Below are 18,945 nucleotides of genomic sequence, written 5' to 3'. Positions count from 1 at the left end.
AAACAAGAACCTTCATATTTCTAATCTAGCCATCCAAACCCCACCAAACCTAGGGAATCATGTCCCTACATTATTACCTACATTCTTCCAAGTTTCAACCCATTCTAACACCTATAGATAGTTTCCCATCTCAAGTAATTTAGCCAATATTTCCCATGGGATGGGCTATATATCCTAAATATCATTTAAGAGCCACATGATCCTTAACCACAAAACCCCCTAACTTAACCTTTTTTTCTGAAAAAAATAGTTGCATCATAGTCCATATTACAATGAAACCTTATATCCCAACCAAAATTTCAAAGAACTTTTCTTGGTCCCGTATGAGTTGATTCTAGTAAAAAAGATCCTGGAAGAACTGGTCTCATTCTCTTGAGGCTACATACATCACTTTGACTTTAGAATATCTTCTTTACTTCACTTGTCCTTAATTAGTTTGTTAAGCCAAATACTTTCATTAGTTTTCTGTAACTAGTACCCCTTTTACATTGAAAATCAAAGATAATTTTTTCCGTGAGAACAATACTCTTACTCGCACTTTATTACTTGATTGACACATGCACTTGTGTAGCACTATAAACACACAAAGCAAACAAGGCTAACAGATGAAGCAACCAGAAACATGATACTGTACTTCAAACTGTCCACGCATGAAGTACTCAAATTAGAAGAGAACACAAAGAAAAGGGGAAAAAGATATCATACCACAAATGATTAAGTATCCAAAAAATATTAGGCTTAGAAGAAGATAGTGCACACCGTAATTTCCTTCAAATTGTTGCCCATTAAATGGAGCTCCTCAACTACAGGAAGTGATTGTTTAAGTAATTCAACCTACAAACATTTAAAATAAAGTAAATGGTATTAACTAATTCATAAGGGAGCCAAAAAGAGGGATGCAAGCAAAGAATAAAATTACACCTGTGCCCATGTTATACCACAACTATTCAAAACCAAGATGCGGATGTTTTTCAGTAATGGAAGTCCATTAATTTGCTTCATCATGTAATTATTGCTAAGAGTCAGAGCTTTAAGTGTCGGCAACCCTTCACAGATGACACCAAGATCCTACAAGAAAATGTCAATGTTCCTATTAAATAATAACGATTCATTAGAGTGTGCATAAATATTGACAAAACATTTCCCAAAATCTACAGTAACATATCTATCAGCAGATTAGGCTATATCATTATATGAAAGTAAAACAGACTATACCCAGATGAAAATGTAGATGATCAACCTATCAAGCCTATGAATCCATGCATTCAATATGAATAATGAAAAAGATAGAGCACCTAGGCTGCATTTCTGTAACTCTTAAGACTTTGGAAACCATAGACAGGCGGTGGAAACTACCAAGCTGGAGCACGGTAGGGCAGAGAGAATTTCTGGTGGAGTGGTGAAATGCATAGAGATCAGAAAGAACACCAACGGTGAAAGCGCTCTTCTGGGCCAACACTGACACTTAGAGACAAAAGCTGGCAGTTTCTAACTTGGGGTCCCAAATGAAACTTTCGTTACACTATGTATTTTCATATATGAGGTCACCATGTTTCAGATCATCTAAATTAAGCTGGATAGAAAGCTTCACCCTCAAATGGCACTTAACTCCCCTCAAGACACAGGTTCAAAGATACAGTTAATTAAAAAATTCACACATTCGCAGAGGCCTCATCCCAACTTGCTTTGAAAGGGCATGATTGCCCTTGAGTTCAAGTTCTTGAACCATGTCCAAAACACAACCAAGTTGACCTATGGAGTAGGTATTAATGCCTCAAAAAATATCACAAGAACAAGGGATTCAGAGGGATGGTTTGGAAATAATTGCAAGTTTATAATTCTGAAACAACAAAGAAACAAATATGGAGATTTTCAGTAGTAAGCAATCCTCTGTCAGACTGATACCACCCATGGACTGAGTATCTCTCAAGGAAACAATGCCCTAAAAGCGGTCTGTTGATTAGATCACTAGTAACCAACAAGATTATTCCCCCGAAAAAAGAAGAAAAAAAACAGTATCACATAATGTGGAAAAGATCAATCGTAGACTCAGTGCCCCTGGGGCTCTGATCAGGTCAACAAAAGGATCTGGTATGCTTACCAAATATCTCTATCAGTTTCTGAAATGAACTTGCATAGAATCTGCCATGAAAAACAAATCCAGAACAGTGCACTGCCAGCTCTTGCAAAGAACACAACTAATTCATCATCCCATGCAAAATCTTCAAAATCATTAACATATACTAGAATATCTAGTTCTCCATTTACATACTAGATCTTCAAAGCAATAGTTGCAGCAAATCAAGGCGTCTGCACACCTTAGATCAGAGAATAGAGCCTCTTTACATAAAATTGAGAAGTTGCTACTCCAGTTTATTTAAGCTCAGAAACCATGTAATAGAACCGAACTCAAGAAAACAGGATGCAGAAAAGGTAAAAGGGGAGAAATAAGATGGAGATGTGAAGACAAATAGGAAAGAACAGATGTGTGACAGATTAAAACAATCTATCTTCAGTCGTTTTATTTCAATAAACTAACTAATCCTAACAGCATTAGGAAAGCACAATTAAAATAGGAAAGTACTGATGACACTTGAAGACTCTATGAGGAACAAAATAAAGAAAACTATCCCACAGTAGATGAGTTCAAGAATAGCCATACACCATCCAACTGATACACACTCTCTAACAAATATAACTTGAATGATGCATTCAAATGGAAAAAACATAAAAAGGCTCAGTTTAGGGCCCATCATGAGCTTTAAAGCTTGACCAAATGGAAAAACATAAAGCTTAACTAGACCCAACTCAACGGCCCATCTTAGTGGGTATTAGGGCTTAGTTTGGGCTGTAATTTGGTATTTGGCCTGTTTTAAGCCTTGTAAGCAAAATGGTAGCATTTTGTGAGCAAACAAGTGTACATATGAATTCCAACTTGACCCTAACTTTGACATGAATATGCTAAAAGAGTGAACATGCAAACTTATAAAACATGATTTACAATCTTACACAACCATTACTTGATATAAATGAAAACATAAAGGTTTAAGGTCAAATAATACATTAAGACATGTTCAATTGTTCATAATTTCATGTTACAAAATCGGTGTACTTAAAACTTAAAAGTTACACCACGAGAGTGCAAGAATAAAATAAATGACTAAGCAGCTCCTCCAACTTCTACTCCACCAGCACCATGTCTGCCTCCACCAGTGTAGAACATAGTTTTGAAAAGAAAAAAAAGAAGTTTGGGAAGAACACTCACTATTTTTGAAGATTGGCTTTAAAATCAGTAGATCATTGTTGTACATGAGCTAAACAGCTTGATGCAGCCTAGGTAGAGATACGACCAACTTTCTAGCAAAAAGTTCCAGCTAAAACACCAAAACCAACAAAGGGAGAAGGTGTGTTGAAACAGGTCGAGATTGAGTCGAGATCAAGTCAAAATCGAAATATCTTGACTCTTCTCAACTAAAATGGGGTAATTATATGTATATATATTGGGTTGAGCCAAGATCTTGTGAAATCAAAGATTTCAAATCGACTAGGATCTCGGCCAAAGATATTAAATTTTTTTGGTATCGACTCGACTTGGATGAGATCTCATCTAGAGGTCTCAAAAAAGTGAGATCTCACGAGACCGCAAACTATGGATTGTATACAACTATCAAAAATTGTACGCAAGTTCAGCATGTGTGACAATCAACATCCAACTACAAGAAAATGCAAAGTATAGACACTCATTTTATTGACTTCCACATAAAAGGCTTACAAGATGCAGCATATTCTTGAGTATTTTCCTCTATTTGCATTCACAACTTCATTTAAGCAATCCCTATAAAGCATTAATGACATTCAAACGTCCCTTTCTTCAGTAAATACCTTCCCTTCCCTTCTACTCAATATTTAAAATTAGTATAAGGCAATTAAATATTTGCACATTTATCAAATTTCAAAAAGAAAAGTTCTAGGCAACTTTGATCATATGAAAACATACTCGCCAGTCTGAAAGCAAATTTCCAGTCAAATCAAGCTCCTTCAAATCTGTCATACAACATTAGAGAGTTAATTCAAAGTCGTTGGTATGCTCAATCCAGAACTACATTCAACAATATGAGTAGATTCAAAACTTGAGGACAACATAAGTATCTGATAAAGAAGATGACTTACAGTTTTTTTTTTTTTTTTTTTTTTTCTCTAGATGAATAAATAAATATATCAAAGACAAAGAAAAAGAGAACTAAGACCCCAAGATACAACAATGAGCATGCTCCTTAGGGAATTGGGCCACCGGGGGGTGGGGGAGAGTAGAAATCCTAGCTGAAACATCAAAATGGATGGCCTTCCAAATCATATCTAGAGAACAGGATTTGGAAGTCCATCGCCTAAGATTGTGCTCCCACTAGAGATGGTGGACAGTAGCACTAAAGACTAGCCTATCTATACGGTCACAAAGAGAGGCACCAGAGAAATTTCTCATCACCCAGAACCAATCTCAAGCAAAACCAAGAGAACGTCTTGAACGGGCCAAATGGTAACGAGGGCTTTTCTCTAGAGGGAACTAGAGAAAGGGCAAGAAAAGAAAAGGTGCTCAATGTCCTCTAAACCATTCCAACAAAGGATGCAATTGGGGTTGGCTGGGATATGATGGCTAATGAGAAAGGATTGGGTAGGAAGGGCAAGATGGAGGGCTCTCCAAAGGGTTAAGGAGTGGCGGGGTATATGACCTTTGAACCAGACTAAAAGAGGCTATGAGAGTTTTGGGGAAAGGACACGGAGAAGGTTCCAAGTTGAAGAAGAGGAGAAGGTTTTAGAAGGGGAAGGGAGCCAAATAGTAGTGTTGATTAGATAAATTCATGATGATAAGACAGTAATCATCTTAGTGAAGCAGAAACTATGTTAGAGAAGTATTCTTATCACCAAGACACTCATTCTATTTCTATATTTATAAAATTCTTCACTTCATTTACCAAAAGCAAGGGCCATTGCTTGGACCAATGGTACAAGGTCCAGGCAGCCAAGGAAAATGCCCAGGTGTGAATCTTAAAGGGAGCCACTTTCTATAAAAAGGCCAAAGGTGAGGACCAACTTCAAACTCACCCTTCCTAGGACAAAGCAAAGGTGGGAGGATACCAGCAATGGGTAATGGCCCTTCTATTTCATTTATAAAAGCCACGTAGACTGTAGAGTATGGTTGAAATGCATGAGTGTTCATTAAACAAATCTGTATTTTATACACAAACAGCTGCTCCCTGTTCAATGCAGCAGTAAGAAGATAAAATCAAAGTCTTTATGATGCAATTAGATGTGGCCTTATGTGTAAAGTATCTCTCTCTAAACCCTCCTTTGCTAATGCATCTGCTATTGAATTTCACATCTACATGAGGTTTTATCCTGTCTGCAAAATTATCAAATGTGACAAAATTCCAATGGTTTCTGCTTCCCTGGACATTCATGTTACCACTAATGCTAAAACACCTCAACTATAAACTGGTCCTCGGTTGAGAAGCATATAGCAAAAGTCCCTATATGACAGCTTTGATTTCCACTATGTAAAAATCTACTCTCCCAGCCACACTTATTTCTTGCAAGTTAATCAACTAGAAGAAGATAAATTACATCACTTCAAGTGGCATAAAGGTGAAAAAAGAAGAAGAAGAAGAAGAATGGAGCACAAGATATCCAAGCTTTCAAAATATTGTTTTGCACCTACTATGAGACAGGTGCAAAATTTCAGTCATCTCACCTACCAAGATGAATGGAATTTTGGAATCTGTTTTTCAGATTTTGACCTAAAGTTTCGGTGGGTTTTGGGGTCATTTTGGCCTGGTTTTCGATATCCAGCCTAATTAGAGGCCAACAAACACACCAAGAGTGTTATTTTTGCCTAACGCCCAATCAAAATGGTGTTCTTGATCGGCACATGCCCAACTGTATGCGGGCAAAACTAGAAGTCTAGAACATGAATTTTAACCAATGTGAATATGGATATGATGCAAGAGAACATTAAGATCTTCATTAAAACGCAACAAAAGAGACAATAACTAAAATTCAACATACAAGTAGTCAAGTACAAGTGTGGAAATCAGGAGTCAGTAGTACAAGGTTAAAATAATATAAGTGTATACAATTTACATTTACAATACACATCACACGTATGAAATTATGAATAACCTAATAATAGTTGTCATGTCGTGGTGGTTTCCACCATCTCAACCCAATAGGCCTGCCTCTGCGAACGGTGGACATACTCAGCCCATGTCATTGAACCCATAGAGTGCTCTGCATAGTCAAACATTGTCCTTCTGTAGATAGCATCATCTCATAAAACAGGCAACCCATCGTAAGAAAGTGTCATAAGGGTAAGGACTGCCGCGATGAAATTTCCCTGAAATTTCGACCAAAATTTCAAACTTTTTCATTTCGGCCCCAGTTTTGTTTCAGTGGGGTCTGAAACACCCAAATCTTCACGAGATTTCGCAAAATTTAAAACATTATCATGGGATCGGGCTGCCAATGTCACTTCACCCATGAGTCAATCTGTTCATTATTCCTCCATGAAACCAGAAAATCCAACAATATTCAAGGGTAACACAAAATGTTTTGAAACCCGGCCTACTTTGACTCATTTCCAACGACGAGTAATGGATAACTACTCACTAGGTTAATCAACTGAAGTATACACAACAATTGGATCAAACAGACGTACAAGATGCATTTAAAAGGCCTGCCGTAGGTCATAGCCGGAGCCGATCTTTACCTTTGAAGTGGCGAGGAGCCGGAACGGATTGACTTTTCATTAGATCTCCCGATCAATCAGATATGCGATGGCCTGAAAAAGGCATTATTTCAGGCCTTATTGAATTGAGCCTTAAGCGCAGCACCTCCTCTTCTTGTACTTGTAGCTCTTTTTCCTGATTGAGATGATAGAGCGGGTCTGGTTTATAAGACAAACTTTGGCATACTTATCTTAAATAGTTTTCATTTAAAGTCTATATATTTTGGGCTTAATTTTATACCGTAAACCCAATAGTAATTAAAAAGCCATTTTAATGTCACTACTTAGCCCTGAGTTTTTATACAACTTCTTTAACTTTGGAAAACAATGCGACATTTCTTAGCATGGAAAAAATAGAACATAAATTTAGATACCAAGCCAAAAAAATAAAAAAGTTAACCCATGTCATTATATTTTTGTTATTTTTCTAGGTAAATTATGCTTTTACATTCAATGCCAAAAGCTTTGTCCTACCCCCTTTAACAAGTGGAATGCCTTTCCTCATGATGTATCATTTAAATCCATTGACTTAGCTAGATAATAGTAAGTTGCACATTTAGCCTACTTTAATAGTTAAATAAAGGGAAATTTTCATTTGGACCCCCAAGCTTTGATCCAAGTCATTTTCAGTCCAAATGAAGTGACAATTTGCATTTGCCTACCCTGTGGTATCCAAAAAAACTCAATAAAGGCACACCATCATTTTTATGACCAAATGCCCTTACATCCTTACGATTTCAACTTACCCAGATCTTGAACGGAGGTATGAGGTACCAATAATTTAGTATTGGAGTAAACTTCTAACTGAATATGCTACCAGTTTAAGAAAGGAAATCAAAATTTTATAAGGGTATTTTGGTCATAAAAATGACAATAAGTCCTTAATTTTTTTTAATTTATTATTATTTTTTTTATACAACAGGGGAGGCAAATGCAAGATATCATTTTCCTTGGACTAAAAATGACTTGGATCAAACCTCCAAACGAAAATTACCCTTAAATAAAAGGGATAATTACTGTTGCCCCCTTGTACTCTGATTTTATTACTACTTTATCCCCTCTACTTTTTAAAATTGCTAACCCAACCTTTAACTGTGTCTAAAATTACTAATGCCCCCTTCCGTTAAGCTCAGTTAGTTTACTGATGATGTGGCATCTATATATTTTTTCAAAAACCCTAGAATTATCTCTTTACTTATTTACTCTTTTGCAAGTTATAATACTATCATTAATTAACTATGGAGAAAAATTAACTTTAAATTAAATTTTCTTTTCTAAAATGAAACTACCGAATAAAGAAAAGACTTGATTTTTCTTCTCTTGATTTTTCTTCTCTAAAAAGAAATCGCCGAATAAAGGAAATATGTGATTAAATAAAACTTAAAATAGAAACTAAAATATTAGGAAATATCAAATGTAATTCAAAGTTGAAAATTGAAAATCTCCTAATATATGCTAACCATTGTACAAAGTGTGTAGTCCCACCAAAGCCAAAATTTATTGTAAAATATAAGATTTTAATGATATAATTGACATTCAATATAGTTTCTAATAATGAGGGTAATGTCATATTTTTTAACTTCTTAATTTTAATGAAGGGCAAAATAGACATTACATATTTAATGTTAACAACCACTTAACACCGTTAGAAGTGAGGGGGGCAACAGTAATTTCATAAAGAAAGAGGTTTGATTAGTAATAAAACCAAAGTACAAGGGGGTAATAGTAATTCCTAAATAAAAACATGTCCACAGGAAAAGTCAATTTTACATTTTCCTGTAAATCAAGACTGCATTTAGTATCCACATTTTGAGCCCAATGGAAAGCTCCTGATGTAAATCCAGATCTAGGGTTAAGGGTAGAATTGGGATTTCCCTAAATTCTAGCCGCCCAGGAATTTTCAGCAAAAAGGAACGAATATCCTAGGGTTTATAGAGTGTTTTAACACTCTATAACTCTGTTGTAGTGCAGACACAGAACTGGTTTCTCTATAAGTCAGAATCTAGGGTTTGGGGGGGGGGGGGTTTGGCTAGGGTAGAAGAGGCTCTGCCCTTTCTATTTCTGCAGATTCAGATCTGAAATTCAGTAATTCAGGGGCTTGAAGTTGGATAAGCTGCAGAAATTTCAAAGGGATGATGTGCAGGATTTTAAGAACAGAGAAAACAAGGTCTAATCAAGAAACTAACTGCAGAATTAAAACCACAGGGGAGAAGAAAGGGAGGTTTAAGGCTGGAATTTAGGAGTTGCAGGGGAAGGTTTCTGCAGTTGCCGCAGGGGAGATGAAACCAAGGGGGAAATGGGGGGCCATAGGGTAGGAGAAGGTGGGGGAAGGCCTAATGAGGTTGTGGGAAGGTAGGGGAGGTGCTGGGGGAATCGTAGGGGCCTAGGGATGCTACTGCACACGTGCGGCAGCAAGGGCGGGGGTGGGGGATTCTGTACTTACTTGATTAAAGCTGGAAATCTTGAAGCTTGATAAAGAAGAGCTGAACTTGAACAGACTTTACTCAACCAGGGCCTCCTCAACTAGGAACTTTGATAGAAAAAATCAACTTTACTAATCATCAAAACTCAAGAATTATAAAGAATACTTGGTCATATATAGCCTTTACAAGGAAAGAGGAACTAGACTCAAACTCTACTAAGACTAAGAGACCAACTCAACTACCACCTAAATAACAAACTTCTTCTTGAAATAAGAGACTACGTTATCTATTAGAGTCCTCTTTAGGAAAAGACTCCTTAGCTAAATAACTCACAACCAGTAATAAAGACAAATCTTAATCAAAAGCAAACTCCTAAAAGATAAAAACCCTCTTTGTTAAAGAGTCTTTTCTTATCAACAACCTAACCCATTCCAACACAACTCAAATGAAGAAATTACAATAGACTGGGACTCTTTCATAACTCACAAAATACTAACCCAAATAAAAAATAAATAAAAAATAGATCCATGACCTTGGATCGAGGGGGTTTCAACTTTCAACCAGACCCATCTTGAGCCCAAAAAGGGCTGAAAATGACCAAAATACCCCTGGCTATTCAACCAGCTCTGGATTCAACCATCGCAAACCTACAACTCTCTCTTTCATTCTGTTTCTCGCTTCTTGAGCAAACAGGCTCACCGACTTCCTCTGCCACCATATGTCCTCTCCGTTTCTCCTAGTTCCCCACAAGCAACACTGGAGATTCCTTCTATCTCTCATCTCACTTCAGGCATCACCAACCACCACCACTGCTGTCACCGCCCTCCCTTCCTCTCGTTCAGGAGTCTGCAAAACCCTTTTAGCTCTTCCTCACTCTAGGTGCTGACTTATCTTCCGAGTGCCAAGAGGCCTTGTACCTGCAATGTTTTAAATCCATTTTTCCTTTGGAATTCGTTGATGCTTTCTATTGGGATTCCTTACAGGTTTTGATTATCTGTTGATCATTTCTTCCTTGACCAGCAATTATGATTTATTGTGAGATCCCCATCACATCCACCAGACACAAAGGTGCTAGTCAATGTGGCTTCCTTCAGTTCCCTGACAGCCCATTAAACTAAATGGGAGCAATTATTTGATGTGGTCAGACTTCAGAGTCTCACATTTTGGCCATTGGTTCCTGTGGTCTTTCAGGTTAGATCATATCTGTGATGCCTACTAAAGCTAGACATGGTTTTCTGTAATAACGCATTTCTTCAACAATGTTACAAGCTGGACATGGTTTTATTTATTACTGCACCTTCTAGGGGGAGCATTAACACTTACTACCTTTGGATATACTTGGAATATATATTTTTTTTAATTAGGTTCTTATGAATGCGTTACATGAGTAGTGAGGGGAGACTTGCCCTTTCTTCATCGTTTTAATCATAAATACACATGCACTGGATATACCCTTTTCTACATACTACTAATATCCATAGAAAAAAATTCGAGAGAAACTCAAGTTTCGACTAGGTGAAAATGGGAAACCTAGGTGGGAAACTTAGGACTTTTTGTGCAAGTTTCGACAGGTTTTAGGGAGTATTTTAGGGTGGGACTCGGCATTTAAGCTAATTAGAGTATAAAAATCACAATGGCTGTATTTATCTAAAAAATCAATGTCGATATTTCATTTAATGTACATAACATCAATGTAGAGTTGTCCGAGAAGTACATTATAAACTTAACTACTTAAGTACATAACATTCAATATATAATTTCTAACTTCATAACATCAAATATAAAGTAACTGCAATAAAAGGAAAGTACAACTCAGTGCCAAGAGGAGTGCCTCGGTGGATCCATCCTATGAGCTAAGTAATACTATGCCTGTAACATCCTCTCCTCTAACCAACGAACATAGACATCCCATGACATTTTATGCCTATGGTTGTCAAGGTAATCGACAACTGTAACTTTACAAGTCTGGTCATCAACATGCCTAAGATAACCAGTCTAAGGGAATATGCAATTTGAATAGGGAAGTCCAGATGAAGGGGGTATTCGAGGAAACATGAAAGAAACAAAAAATTGAAAATATGGGAAAACTACGAAACTTGCAAGAAAAAAAAGTCCTAGGTTTCCACGAAATTTTCCATGTTTCCCATGAAATTTGGGAATTTTTTTTCCTTATGAACCAGCCGATTTAGCTAAGGTTGAACCAGGTTTCAACAAGTTTTGACGAAATTTCGATGGTTTCAATCTAAACTTGGGATTTTTTTGGTCCCCTAGTTTTTCTTTTTGAGGTTCCCAAAATGGGAAAATTCTGTGAAAATTTAGCAAGTTTCGATGGAATTTTGTTCTATGCTACTATCAACTGACGGTTAAGTCATTGTCATTGGAAGGTTTTGTAATACAAGAACTTGCTGAGATCTCGGTAGTATCTCATTAGTTTTCTACACCAAGGCCAGATGACGTGAGGCTGAAAAAAACGCAATATCTTGGTTGAGATCTGGATTCAACCAAACCACATAACAAAATACATATCTCAATTAAGTTGGTCAAGATCTTGCTGGACCTCTTGGTGCTGTAAACTCCTGGAATGCTACAAAAGCACTTCTAAGCTCGGGTTTTTGTGGAGACGTCACAAAAGCAACAGGTAAATATCAATTTTCCTTGCTTTGTGCAACATCTACGTTGGTCTGCAAACTCCAAGGTAGACTGTTTTCTCCAAAATTAATTTTTTTCAAAAAAGAAAAACTGTTCAAGATATGTTGGTTTTGAATTTAATGTATGTTACAGTTACACAACTTTGCCTGATCTGTGAGTTGACCAGGTCCTTCATTTTTTTGTGTGTATCAATGTAGAAGTGAGTCATCAGTCATGTAAGTAGGGTTGGGCCTTAGTGCAATGGTCAGTGAACCAGTCAAGGTGTCAAACAGCCTCTCAGAAGAAAAAATTGGAGAATAACAAATGTTCTAAACAGAAAAAGAAAGAGTTCTAGAAGCAGTTTTGTGCATGGTTTAGGCCATATGTGCATATAATCATTAATTAGGATATTTGTGTCGTTTTTCTTTAGAAAACAGACTGGACTCTGCAGGGAGAACTGTTGTGCATCTCATCACTGTCTTGCCACAGAATTGCACATTCATCAATAGTCCAATCAGATATCCAATCAGATAACCAGTCAAATTTACACTTCAGTCAACCCCCATGCTTGCTACACACATATTCCTACTGGAAAGAATTCTAGTCAGATTTAAAGCCAAATGTCTGGATTTATGGTAGACTCCCCTTATGATGAATAACTGGAATTACTTTGTTAATTTCCAGTAACTTTACTTTTATTTCTGGTCTCAGCAGGGCAGGATCCATACAAACAAATTATCTAATTAAATCCTTTAAGTTATGCTTCAAGTGTACGACTGAATTCTTTGGTTGGAAGGAATCAAAACCAGAAGATTTGTTTCTAATGGATATTGCTATCAAAGAAGTTTGATACCATAATTCCAATTATTATCTGATTGGACTATTGGCTAAAGTTTGTAAGAGATAAGCCTATGAATCACGGTTAGATCAAAGGGGTTGCGGCCAATACATGGGGGTTGACTGAAGTGTGAGATCAAACAGACTGAGCCAGACTCTGCTGCAGGGTTGGACATCTCTATATCTCACCATGTCAATGATGGCAGTTTTGCTTTAATAACTTACTTTATCCAAACATGTATCCCTAGTCAATCCTTTTCTCAACTTCTCAAGCTTTATTCAAAGATAACCATGCACCCAATAGAAAATACCATTAACATCATGGTTTACAAGTTGTTGTAGTAAACCACTACCATGAACAGAAGCACAATTTAAATTCAAAGCAAGTGTTAAATAAGGGAAAGATTTAAATGACCACAGTACAATAGAAAGGGCAGCTGACTCACTTGGCACTACATCGTTGATCTGACCAGGGAGTCCCACTGAGCTAACACCTAAATAAGATAGAGATGCACCAAGCAACTCTTCAAATCGACTCAACTTATCCACCACTTTATTTTTACCAACAAGTTGGATTGCTACTCGTCTATTTCTTGCTGAAAGAACATACATTTCTTCTGCAAAATAGGAAAAAGGCACTTTATTACATGAAACTGCAAAAGTTAATATCCAAAAATATATTATGCTTTTGTTGATCATTATTCGTACCAGCAGACATTACAAAAACATATGCCCATGAGAGTACACAAAATTCTTTCAAGTAATTTCCCAGCAAATTTTGCAGTTTCAAAGACTAAGTAGTACCTTTGGTCCTTGTCACTAGGATTTATGATAAGGGATGTTTCTCAAATGAACTCAGCCACTCCATAAATATGGATCGGCAAATGACTGGCAACTCAGAGACCCATTTTCTGATGATACAAATTTAAGACGCGTTTCTTTCTTTTTCCTTGTTCATGCTCTGATACACTGTGCAATATATCTTGAGGACAGCCAATTCACGTAAAAAACAATGCCTAAGGTTGGGACCGACTCCAAATCCTACTGCAACTGGTGGCCCTTTCTCTATAATTTGTTGCTGTATTGGTTTTAAAAATAATCACAGGTCATATCACATGGTATTTGCCTAGTTGCATGTCGCATGAGAATCTACATGGAACTAGATGAGAAGTTTTTGAGAACATGTCCACCAGCACATTGCAGAGTGATCACTGAGCAGGCCAACAATGTATATTAGTTCCGATTGAGAAGCTTGACTATTCTGTACTGGATCCTATGAAAGATTGAACAAGGGGTTATTAAGTATGGTGTGAGTGTTAGAGATACTACTGTGATTGTATGCCTTTCATGATGATTAATTTTAATGTATTATGGTACTATTTAATATTTAATCCAATGATAGCACTCACCCATACCTTCCCCATTAAAATTTTCACAGCTCATATTAAGAAACAACCTCAATGGGAAAAATGGTTGAATGATTTCATATGAGAGAACCTCAAATATATAGGCAGCATACATCCCATGCTGTTAGGTAACTATGAACAATAAAAGAAAGATATAAAACATGTAAATACAATACATGGAAATGTTTGTATGGAAATACAATACATGGAAATGATTTAATAAAGAAACCTAATCAAGCCAAAGCCAAAGCCAAATTAGGATATTGATGAAATGGAAGGATGAGATGGTATGGAAAGAATTCAAATGTAAAGAATGATGAATGGAAAGAATTCAAATGAGAGGAGTGATGAATGGAAAGAATTCAAATGAGAAGATGAAATGATATGGAAAGAATTCAAATGAGAAGAGTGATGAATGGAAAGAATTCAAATGAGAAGATGAAATGGTATGGAAAGAATTCAAATGAGAGAATGAAATGATATGGAAAGAATTCAGGGAAAGGATGAAAAATCATCTTATCACGCCTAATAGCTCAGATACTCAACACAAAATTAAAATTGCTCAGTCAACATTCTGCTCCAGTCTGCCTGCTTGGGATACTCAAAAACATCTATATTGACAAAAAAGAAAGCTTTAAACAATCAAGAAGTCTTCTTTATCTAACTCATAATTAAGCTTAATTGCAAATAATTAAGACATACCCTCTTCTTCTTTGGTGGAATCGCCTCGATATCGGAGTTCAAGCGCCTCCAAAAATGTGATGCCGGTACTCAAATTCTGAGGTCGGACAAATGAAGCCGATTTTTGACCCTTCGCCTGGAAATACCTAACTCCATTAAGGGAACCATCATGTTTCCCTTCTCCGTTGTCCCAATCAACACCAACCCATATTCCAGGATAACCTTCAACAGATCCAACATACTTCACAGTACCAATTCTCCGAGAATCACCGACAAAATGAACCCTTTGATCAATTATGAAACCTTTATTCTCTTCAGAAGCCACAGATTCTTGCGAAACACGAATTTTATCAGTTGAGTCCTGCATTTTCCGTAGAGGACACTACGATGTTGATTGACTCATTAGCAGGAGAACTGCATAAAGAAAGCAACAAGAGCTCTGATTAGACTATCAGATACGTTTAGCGTCTTCTATTGATCCAAGATGTTGTTAGATGCCATGGGGGAGACAACTGTGGAGGACATGAAGGGTATTATACTCGGAATCGGGAGTCAAATCGGTTTGGAGTCGGGTTCAGAACACTCTGCAACACTTTTGTATTGAGGTTATTTTTTATGAACCTGCAACAATTTTTATGCAACATTCTGATAATTAATATATAAATTAAAAAATAATAAATACCACCAAATATAATAATATAATTATTGTTATTCTTTAATGAAATCCAACGGTTTGTATTCCAATAGAATTCGTGTCTTGGTTAACTTTTAAGCTCAACCTTGTGTATTCTAATAATTAATGTAATATTAATTACCTCTATTACCTGTTATCTTAAATGATAAATTCAAGTGACTTTTCCAAAAAAAATAAAGCTTTTTCCTCCAAATCAATTGTTAACTCTCCCGATACTTTTTCACAAAAGAAACCATTTGTATTCTCATTTCTCAACATAAAAGTCCAGAATCTCTGACTTCCATCTACCCCTAAACCTCTTTCTCCGTTTCTCCCTCTCCAAGATCTACTTCCAGGAAAGAGATTCTACCCATAATCCCTTTCTCTTCTTCTCTCTTCTCTCTAACTTCTCCAAAGTCATTTCCCTATAGACCATTTCTCTTTTCAAAAAAAAAAAAAAATGGATTCTTTCTCCGTTTGTCTATGACTCTCTCTTTTTCTCTCTTCACTAGGAAGAAACTATAAAGAATTCTAATAACTTTTTTTTTTTGAAACCAAAGAGAATATATAAATATATATAAAAGGAATAATACAATGATATTACAAAGCAAATTATAGTCTCATAAGAACTCTCCCACCAGCCTCTTCAGCCACAATGGCTTTGAGGCGTTCAGGGAACCCTCCCGGATCAAAAATCACCTTCTTATTATCATTTATCAGACTTGCCAAGAAGTCAACACCTCTATTCGTCTCTCTAACTTGATGAATCACCTTACATTGTTGCAGCTTCCCTATGGAATCCCAGATCTCTTCTAGTAAAAAAAGAACCACCTCTATTCGTCTCTCTAACTTGATGAACCACCTTATGTTGCAACTTCCCTATGGAATCCCAGATCTCTTCAAGTAAAAAAATGACGTTCCAATGAGTATTCACCACTTTCTTGACCATGTCTACTCAATACTTTGAATCTGAATAAAGCACCACCTTACTATGTCCTTGAGAGACAACCTCCCTAAGGCCACTAGCCATCCCCATGAGCTCACAAGAAGTGATATCTTGCACCTCAACACCCCCTGCTATAGCAAAAACACCATCACCAGCATGGTTGCGGCATAACGCACCATAACCACCCCTATTATTTTTAACTGATTCATCGGTATTAAAGACTAACCAGCCATTGTCCGGAGGATTCCAATGATGAAACGTTGGCAATCGAAGAGCATAAGAAACAGAAAGACCCCACTTCCCAAAAAAGTCAAGATGAGAAGAGATAGGTATCTTCCACCAAAAGTGCATCATCTGAGAACCTATATTGTACCATACGAGTGATTCTACAGAACAACTGAGAGATAGTGGTTTGCCCCCTCCCAAACACTCTATTATTGCATTCTTGCCAAATGGAGTAGACTAAGATATTAAAACTAAAGCAACGAACAACACTCATTAGAGAGTTCCCAGTAAAGTGTTCCGATACCCATTGCACCGTCTCACCCCATGGCATAGGAGCATGCGTAGAAAACCCATCACTCTAACAATTTTAACAGGCTTATGGATGCCATCACTCTGGATCTCTATTGCCTTGGAATCAGATCTTCCACCCTCGCCCCTCGGTGATTTATTTCTAAACCTGTTTTGTTGTTTCCAATTTAAAATTTTCAGTATTGTTGATTATTTGGTCGTTGTTCATATAGCATTCTAGACATAGAATTTGATTATTTTGTTTATAATTATTTGAAGAGGAGTCTGAGGAGACAACTTCAATGTTAGTTTGTTGAGATTTTATGTCTACTTTATCTAATGAGTTGGAAATGAAAAGCGGGCTGTAAGTTGATTTTAGTGAGAACCAATTATTCTTTCTCTAGTGTCATTCCATTGCACTCACCGCTTTCTATGTAACATTCGGATGTCAATATGCAAACGGTTTGCTCAAATAAGACAACCCAATATATACGATGTAGTCCACTTTAAATACCTCGAAGAGGTCAGTTAAGCTATTAGCTTTCCAGGTTAGACTTGTTTTTTTTTTTTTTTGGTTTGCCAACCCCGGTTTATAAATCGGCTTTCCAGGTTAGACTTGTTTTTTTTTTTTTTTTTTTTGGTTTGCCAACCCCGGTTTATAAATCGGTGGTTCGACCTGCGTCGCTCACCTGGCTGTTGGTGGGTGAGTCTCCCAGCGGGAATTTTTTGCATCAACAAGGATTCGATATCAGAACCTTGCTTAAGCGAACCAAGCTGCTTACCACTTGGACCAACCCCCGTTGGTAGGTTAGACTTGTTTTATTTGTTGACAATGTGTTTGTTCATTGTACTCATTGAATTATTTCATTCATGCAGCAGAACCAAAATTCAGTTCATGGTCATTTGATATTACATGAATTAATTACTTTTAATTTGGAAACATAGACTAAAATTCATTCAAGTTACAGAACTGAAATTCCGTTCATCGTCATTTGGTGTTACATGAATTACTTTTAATTTGGAAACATGAACTACGACTTAGTAAATGTGAAGGCATGACAAACCGAAACTTGTATTTTTCAGTTATCTAGAGAAAACTATTACTTTGCCAAGGCATTCTCCTTTTCCAGTGGAAGGATTACTCTTCTTTGCTAAGTTTGGAGGTTCTATTTTTTGTTTCTTCACCTTTTAAATTCGGCTACTTCTTGTGGATCGAAAAATTAGTTCCAAAAACCTTTCCTTTATATTGTGAAATCCTTCAAAAAATTATAGGTGATCGAAGCAAAACAAAACAAGAATACCTCTAGAGATCCACTATCAGCTTTGCTTCCCAACTTGCGCGCATAATTACCAAGAAAAAGCCTATGTTTCTATATGAATTATCCTGTTTATGCAGAATTATACATGAAAGTATCTTTAAGATACCATGAAACCTAAGAAATTCCCTGAGGATACACCGAACGCACATTTCTCAAGGTTCAGCTTCATTTGGTATTTCCGTAGCACCGAAAATACCTCTGCAAGATCAGCAATGTGCCCTGAACATGTTATGCTCTTGACTAACATATCATCTAAACCTCCATATTCTTCCCGATCAGGTCTTTGAAAATCTTGTTCACTGCTCTCTGGTAGGTTGCTCCAGCATTCTTTAAGCCGAACGGCATAACCTTGTAATAGAAACTTTCATGATCGGTCATGAAAGCAATAAACTTTTCATCCTCTTGATTCATAAGAATCTGGTTGTATCCCGAATATGCATCCATGAAACTTAGAGTCTCATATCCTGCTGTAGCGTCTATCAAAAGATATATCCGAGGCAATGGATAGCAGTCTTTTGGACAAGATTTGTTGAGGCCCTATAGTCAGTACACATCCTCCACTTTCCATTGGCCTTCTTGACCATTACCACATTGGCCAACCAGGTCAGGCATTCGATAGGTTTAATGAACCCCGAATTTTTTAACTCCTCAACCTCGCTTCTGATAGCCTCATGCTTTTCAATTGAAAAGTTTCTTTTTCTTTGAATCACTGGTTTGGCCTTTGGATCTATCCAAAGCTTG

General features: G+C 36.8%; 2 protein-coding genes across 2 annotated transcripts in view; both read right to left on the bottom strand.

The window, feature by feature from the left end:
* The window catches only part of PFI (tubulin folding cofactor E / Pfifferling (PFI)), a 28,295-nt gene extending 12,968 nt beyond the window's left edge, over nucleotides 1–15,327 (bottom strand). Inside the window, exons 1-5 of the mRNA XM_089157972.1 lie at nucleotides 14,775–15,327; nucleotides 13,113–13,283; nucleotides 3,998–4,044; nucleotides 922–1,068; nucleotides 760–834 (exon numbers count right to left, since the gene is read on the bottom strand). Coding sequence (XP_089014098.1) covers nucleotides 760–834; nucleotides 922–1,068; nucleotides 3,998–4,044; nucleotides 13,113–13,283; nucleotides 14,775–15,120 — 786 coding nt within the window. The 5' untranslated portion in view covers nucleotides 15,121–15,327. The remainder of the gene's footprint in view (nucleotides 1–759; nucleotides 835–921; nucleotides 1,069–3,997; nucleotides 4,045–13,112; nucleotides 13,284–14,774) is intronic.
* A 711-nt stretch (nucleotides 15,328–16,038) lies between these two features.
* On the bottom strand, nucleotides 16,039–16,723 carry LOC149012767 (uncharacterized). Its single transcript, XM_089157659.1, has 2 exons — nucleotides 16,412–16,723; nucleotides 16,039–16,305 (listed from the first exon to the last, which is right to left on the bottom strand). Exons 1-2 carry the CDS (start codon nucleotides 16,721–16,723, stop codon nucleotides 16,039–16,041), a joined length of 579 nt encoding a protein of 192 aa, XP_089013785.1.
* Between the last annotated feature and the right edge of the window lie 2,222 nt (nucleotides 16,724–18,945).

Source organism: Hakea prostrata, chromosome 6 (genome assembly GCF_041222555.1).
Source record: "Hakea prostrata isolate BN-2017 chromosome 6, UWA_Hpros_2, whole genome shotgun sequence".
NCBI lineage: Eukaryota > Viridiplantae > Streptophyta > Magnoliopsida > Proteales > Proteaceae > Hakea > Hakea prostrata.
Note: the sequence above shows the minus strand (reverse complement) of the source record. Positions and strands in the feature narration are given on the sequence as shown.

Bases quoted from the DNA above. Each gene is read 5' to 3' on its own strand.
- LOC149012767 (XM_089157659.1), bottom strand. From the start codon at position 16,723: ATGCACTTTTGGTGGAAGATACCTATCTCTTCTCATCTTGACTTTTTT. The intron at 16,306-16,411 runs GTGGTGCTTTAT...GGGATTCCATAG, and splicing joins TCTCTCAAGGACATAGTAAG to GGAAGTTGCAACATAAGGTG.